General features: G+C 43.0%; 1 protein-coding gene across 1 annotated transcript in view; it reads right to left on the bottom strand.

Moving 5' to 3' along the window:
* The window catches only part of TIMM44 (translocase of inner mitochondrial membrane 44 homolog (yeast)), a 21,529-nt gene that overhangs the window by 4,116 nt on the left and 10,222 nt on the right, over window positions 1–7,191 (bottom strand). Inside the window, exons 9-11 of the mRNA XM_009884517.1 lie at window positions 6,037–6,087; window positions 3,908–3,997; window positions 27–137 (exon numbers count right to left, since the gene is read on the bottom strand). Coding sequence (XP_009882819.1) covers window positions 27–137; window positions 3,908–3,997; window positions 6,037–6,087 — 252 coding nt within the window. The remainder of the gene's footprint in view (window positions 1–26; window positions 138–3,907; window positions 3,998–6,036; window positions 6,088–7,191) is intronic.

The raw sequence follows: 7,191 nt of genomic DNA on the forward strand, positions 1-7,191 counted from the left end.
AGCGACTGCGGTCGAGAATTTCTTACCGGATCACCTTCCACCACTTCCCCTTTCTGGTTCTTTATAACCATCACGACCTGAGCCTGAAAAGTGATGATTAATACTGGTCCCTGCTCCATCATCTTCCCCATAGCCAGCTGCAAGGAAAGAAAATTCCGTTAAAAAACAGACAATTTCTGCAGATTAACGTAAAAGCATCAAGTATTTAACACAACTGCAATAGCTTGACAGGGCTAACAATCCCACCTTCTCCTCGAGCCGAGTCTAGTTATTTTAAAGAGGTTATTCCCGCTTTGTTAATACAGATGCTGTAGACCTTACGGCAAAGCACCTTCCCCCAAAACATTCCCTGTACTTCCCCCAAACTGTTCTGAAAGTTTTCTTCAGTTTTTCCAATCTGAAAATCTGGGAAACACGAACAAGCGCCGTTCCATTATTTCCAAATTAGAAACCAAAAATAAAAGAAATTTTGCTCTTAAAAAAATGTCATTTTCTGAAGAAAATCCATCAACGAAAGGTTTTTTCTCTTGCTTTTAAATGAATCTTCTACATAAAGTTGTACTGAACTAGATAAAAAGAACTAAGTAGCAGAAAGACTTCAAGGTGAGAGCCTTTTGTTTGACAGGATTAGTTTCTCTATTCCAAGATCACTCCATTAAATATTTGAAGAACTTATTAACTGAAATGCAAAGAGGAATGGAAAATTAAGTTTTGTTTCCCAAAAATCGTACTCTTGAAAAATACAACCGTCTTTCTGCCGGTACTGTGGGAATGCAGTATGCTGCAGAATAATATCTTGCTCTTGAGTAACTCTGGAGTCGCTGGCTATGTTACCCCAAAAGGTAACGATACTACCTCAAACTTAAAGTAGCACCATTATACTCATTCTTATATGAGAGATACTGTTTCAAAAAACATTGTGTTTTATCACATAATAAAGAACGCATCATAAACGACAGATACAGGACTGTCTCACAATTCACAAAGGCGCGTATATATACCTATAGTTCTATTTTACTCTCCCCTAAGGAAAACGCAGCACTACCGCAATGCTCCTTCGCGTAACCCGAGGGAATGGGGTCCCGAGCTCGGCGGTAACTCACACCACCCCGGACCACACCGCGTTTCTGCAACCGGGCTGACTCGCTCAGCGACGCGTACCGCCTGCCTCCCAAGGACCAAACCCGCATCTCACCCGCTCTTCGTCACACCAACTTCCACAACCGACATTTCACATGGCACCGATCAATTGACAACAGAAATTAGCACGTGGGTTTCGAGGAGGAGGACCGTTATCGCCGACTAGGCTGCATCCCTTAGAGGCACCAAGAGTTCCATACTGCTGTTGCTTTACTTTTTAGTACTATGATCCCAGAAAAAAACCTCTATAACCAACACAGTATTTATATCACTCCTCCCCCCCCCGGCTTCACAAGTCACATACTTAAAACTACATTTAGGCAGTAAATAAATAGTCCTAAGAAACACCAAGGATCCAAAATTACATTAAATTTAAAGGGAGCAGTTGTCTGGTGAAGTAGAGAGTGCTTAAGCAAGTACCTGGAACATGAGTTCAGATGCTTATGTTTGAAAGACTGATTTTAATTTTAATGCTGCCAACTTTGCAGCATGTGAATTCCCTTAAATCTTCAAAATTTTTTATTTTTTTTTTTCCCTCCAAACTCACTGTAATGTTTTTCTGGATGAGATCACTCCACATACTCCCATAAATCTCCTCCAGGGAAACGCATTTAAGAATTTAAACACACAACACCCTTTATCCCCCTTTCTCGCAATACAGACAGCATAATAAGAGCTGCACTTGTTTACGTTCCATATCAATCGTTTTCCAGCTAAGATGTAATTTTCTTGAGCAATTTCATGCAAAAATACAGGAAATGTCTTTCCAGCCACCACTCGGAATCCGTGGAAAGCTCTATGCTAATTAGCACCTACAGAGGAACAAAGTTATTTAGCATACAATGAAATCCAGTCTCCTAGACACAACACGGAAAATCCTTTGATTTAAGTAAAACTCTTAGAAAAAAGCAATCATGTTTATCACTTCCATAGCCTTAATTTTGTTAGACCACATTATTTATTGCTGAAGACAATCCAGAGAATTGCAGATGCCACAGAACTTTCCCCTGCTCACGTGGCACGTGCTTGCAGCTAATATCCAGAGTCACCGCAGAGGTAGGGGTGGCCTCCTCTGGGCCCCGATGGATGAGAGAAAAGGAGAAGCCCATCACGACCAAAAGGCAAAACAGTCCCAGGAAGAGGACCAGACATGAGCTTTTTGTGTCAGGAGATGCCCTGTAGATGATCTTCTTGCTCCCTGTGAAGATATGTGGTCATTAATCAAGTCGGTTCCTGCTGTTCCTTTTGTAGGGCTACACAGGTCAAACTCAGTCTCTTGCTGTAGGGCATTTCCTCACGTGTTTCTGGAGCTCTCCTGCACCCGCTCCGCGTTTCTAATGATGTGGGTACAAAAAGAGAGAGTCCTGCAAAGGGCAGCACGTACAGAAAAATCACTATCCGTAGTCTGCTTTTCAGCAAACCACCAACCATCAGATTTTCTTCTCTCGGTTTTCCATGACGGTTGCTGAATTCTTCCTGACGTCTTGTAGGGGTGTGACCACAAGTAAGCAACATCTGGCCAGCCAATACACCCAACAACATCTGGAAGAGCTCTCACTTTCTGAACAGCATCCTTTTATCACCAGGTTCCACTTCCATCTCTACCCGAAAGCTTCCGATCCTCCACTTCCTTACCTTGGACCAGATCACCGCTGGCTTTACACCCCTGTTAAATAGTTGTCTTCTCTGTTCCTACAAGAAGGACACCGCAGTTGGCTTTATGGTGATTGTCTGAATGGATCCAGCTTATAATTTTATTGAGGATAATACTGCACAGCTGCAGTATATTGGACAAGTATACCCTAATACTTGGTTCCAACAGAAACACGCGCTGAATGTTGCTGCCTTTGAGGTAGCACCTTTGATGACAAAGGCAAACAGCTGATCTGACTTCACATTATTTCCACACGTGTTTTCAAGCGCTAGTGTACAGCTGCCCTGTTCCCCTCCTCCCCTCGGACGTGTCCTTTGAGGCAGCGCTGGTTATGGCATATGAAAGGTCTGACTACAGGTGGCAATTTCTTTTGACATACCTTTGCCATTGCAGGAAAGAAAGATCTGAAAGAAAACTCAGGGGTCAGTGACAGGTGACACTAACGACTTAATTAAATAGAAGTACTACTGTAGACTTACTGCCAAGCAGAACCGTAACACCTCTACCTCCTCAATAAAGCAGAACGCAGAGAGCGTTAGGACTGTGCAGACATTTGGCCACGGTCCCCACCTACCAACAGCGCTCCTAAGGAGGCAAGGGCTGCGCTCGCAGCCACGACCTCCCCGCTCAACAGCCGTCCAGAACAGCAGTTACGTCTCTCTAACAGCACTCCTGCTCGGCACAACCTCTCTAACAGCACTCCTGCTCGGCACAACCTCGAGTCACAACAGTACTGCGCATCATCATCCGGAGTAAGCACCAGCAAAGCCCTTCTGGACAGCACTGGGTCGGTGCTATTCGCCTTTATTATTAGCCTTCCTCAATCTAGATGCTGGCGATTAAGACCAAGGTGCCCTGGCAGAGAGGAGACAAACCACAACGCCGTAACTTAGGCTTGATCACACAGTAGGGAACCTGTCCCACGAGCTCTCCCTTCCAGCAGCAGTGATCTGCTCCGCTGTTAGCAGAAATGGCAAATACCAGAGTGGCATGAGGCCAAAAAAAAAACAAAACAAAAAAAACCCAGCAGTCAAAGCAAAGAATAAAACCCCTCCTCAGGTCCTGAGTTTCTAATTCATCCCCCCCAAGTGAAATATAGAAAAGGACACTCACATCAATGTTGTCAATGTCAAGAATCCTGGAGTGGAACTGGAGACCCATGGCTTTGGCTTGCTGGATTGGATGGGCGAGCTGACTGTAAGTCTAAATGAAGCAACAAACTTGTGTTACACTTTGAATTTGTTCCGTCACAAAGAAAAAAGAGATGTTCTGCTTAGAGAGAACCATCAAAAAAGACCAGAAAAGTCAGGTTTTTTGCAAATATGTTGAACACATATGTCTTGCAAGGTATCAAACAGCTACATCAAACGCTCTGGGCTTCACATAACCAAATTCTCACAAAAAATCCCACCTCCCCTGGCCGTAAAAGGAGACCCATCATTCACAACACAGCATCCAACCCCTGCCATCCTGTGATTCTGTATGTATACCAAGCGCCCCTCATAGCCAAGGCGCTTACGATTCTGATTTGACAGCAGACAAGGAAAAACAGTCTGGGAACCAAGCTATTTTCCTAATACCCAGCCAGACCCTGGAGGCAGACCAGCATTTCCTGGCTCCTTTCAGACACATGCACATATGCTTCGTTATTTATGCATGGAGAACCGTTGTTGGGGATAGTGAATTTCTACTTGCTTCCAGCATTATCGCCGTATTCTTGGCAGGTATCAAACAAACAGGAGGCAGTCCCTACCTACCGCCCCACCGCGGGTCTTCTAACCTTCACGAAAAGCATTTCAATGCAAATATCCTACAGAAGTTACTGGCAAAGTCACTAGAGTCAAGTTGGAGTTACAGATGAGGGATTCTGAGGGCAGAGACAGCTCTACAAACCACAAACTATACCTAAGCCAGTGGGCCCACCGCAACCTGCAGCTCGCTTGGTATATCCACCACTTAAATTTTTGCTTTACCGGTTTGTATTCCAGCACGTTAGCGATCAATATCACACACTTAACACTTGCGGTATGACTCTGTTCAAGAGCCTTTTATCTCCTGGGTTCACATTAATAGGACCATCATTTCCTCCCTTGGCTTATTTTATGGATGATTCTTGACTTATGAGCTTATTTTATAACTGTAACTAGCTTAGAAGCATTTGCTTTTTGTCTTACAAACTGCAGTGAATCGTGCTGCTTCCCTCTAAAGACTGGAGAGGAATTCTACCGTGTCACTTCAAAGGTTGCTTGAACCAATAAAGAACTTACTTTCTTTTCAGACTGCTTTAAATATCTTACTCTTACACACCGCTATAGTGTTACAAAGATGTTAATCACGACTAACAACAACAAAAAAAAATAAATACAAAAAATTGCTTCTTCCAGCGTGTGTATTTCCAGCCCTCTGGTGGTGGTGATCAGTAAGGAGAACACTCACTTGAAGCAGTTAAATTCTTTAGAAAGAGAAGCATGGGTCTGTGTTGCCTACAACACAATTATTTTGGAGCAGAGGAAAGACCAGGATGAGTGTCCATCTGTGTTGTCAGGAAAGGATCTGATTTCATGAAGTTAAGTGGACAACACCACAATCACTGAATTGCAACCAATTCATATTCAGTGCTTCAAGAAGCGGATCCAATACTGAAAAAAATCTATCCCAGTACAAAAACCAAACCAGTTCTTGTACAACAAAACACAATACAGTTTTCTGCAGCGGGATTATCCAGGCTGCAGATTATCTATGCTGCAATTTTAGAAAAACTTCAGCCTGACAATATTATTCGCTGGGATATTGCAGCGGAGGTGTCGTTCTGTAGTAGCTCCAGGGAGAACCTGACTTTGTAAGCAGAAAAGCATCGCCTTTTCGGGTCAGCTCAAACGTCTCTGCACCTGCTCACCCCATATCTGGGACACAGGCTCCATCCAAATTTTTTTGCACGTCCAAATCAAGAAGGGCAGCGCAGAACTGGAGCTAATTAGACTAGTTTGAGTTTCTCTCACAGTTTGCTGTCTCTAAACAGCTCTCCTCTCATATCCAGACTATTCCAGAAGTCCGGCATGTACGCTTGACCGCATTAGTGTTATATAGTGTGAACATGTTACACAGGGAAGCAGCTGGGCAAAGCAGGTAAGCAACATCACAGATAAAAACACTTGGACGGCTTGGAAGCAAAGAAGGCACAATATATCTACTTACAAGGGAGAATCATAACCTTTTCAGACATTTTTAGTAGCTCTACTTACCGCTTCATAGCACCAATCTTTGAGGATATCAAGCTCTCCAGATATCATAGCCTAAAAGAGAAAAACCAAATAAAACACAAACATTTTAAAACTCCTATATCAAAGAGTTGAAATTACCAGCACTTTCGGCAGCAAACAACTTTAAATCCTACACCTTGTAAAACTCTGAAGAAGGACAGGAGCTTCAAAGAGGAACAGCAATAAGAACTTCTATAAACACACACGTACTGAGTCAGAAGTACCGAAACCTTTTGATAATTAAGACAAAAAACTATCTTACACCTTCCTGTCCAAAAAGTCAGCAGAATGCACGCTACCCAGAAATCCTGGGAGGTGGGCTCTGACAGAAGCCGGAGTACAAGCCAGCAGCCAATCCACAGTTTTCAAGCCTGTGAAAAATTCAGGGCACAGAACGAACAGAAGAATCCTGCTGCAACTCACAAAAAGGTTTATCTTTAAACCACAGTGTAATAAACACCTGGAATTCATAACAAGACAGATGCTGGGAATTCAGCAGATTTCAAAATAAAGTTAGTTATACATGGCAGGGCATTTTTCAACATAACGCCTACAAATCACACTCGACTGCATCTGTAAGCTGGCTGCCTACCGCATGAAAAAACCTCTCCTGTGAAAAATTCATTCTCCAAGAGTCAAGAGCCCATTTTTTGCAGCTTGCTTTACTGCCACGGCACCGTTAGGGAATGCAGATTCACTGTGACAGGTCTGTCCTATTTCACTGTCGACATTATGGTTCCCGTCACACATCGGATACACAAGTCAGTCACTACAAAGACAGCAGTGACAAAACCTAACTCTGCATCAGTTTGGATGTTTGTAAGCATCAGATTATTTTTTATTCAGCCTATAAGGCTACCTCATGACTAGGAGTATGATAAATAATTCTACATGTGTATTAGATGTATCAATTTGAGACATGATCACTCACTGCACTGTTCTCTAGGATGAGAAAAATAACACTTTGCTCTCTCTTAGCATTTATTTCTCTCTCCAAGCCTCATTTTTTCCAGTCTCATACAAATCTCTCAAAAGAATTTCTGCTGTAGTTTTTCAAATCCCCTACTTTCCCTCTGTCTTTTCTGACATACTGTTACAGTGAGGGGAACTATATCCGTTTATACTTGAAGTCACATC

The sequence above is a fragment of the Charadrius vociferus genome, unplaced genomic scaffold (assembly GCF_000708025.1).
Source record: "Charadrius vociferus isolate BGI_N301 unplaced genomic scaffold, ASM70802v2 scaffold1125, whole genome shotgun sequence".
Lineage (NCBI taxonomy): Eukaryota > Metazoa > Chordata > Aves > Charadriiformes > Charadriidae > Charadrius > Charadrius vociferus.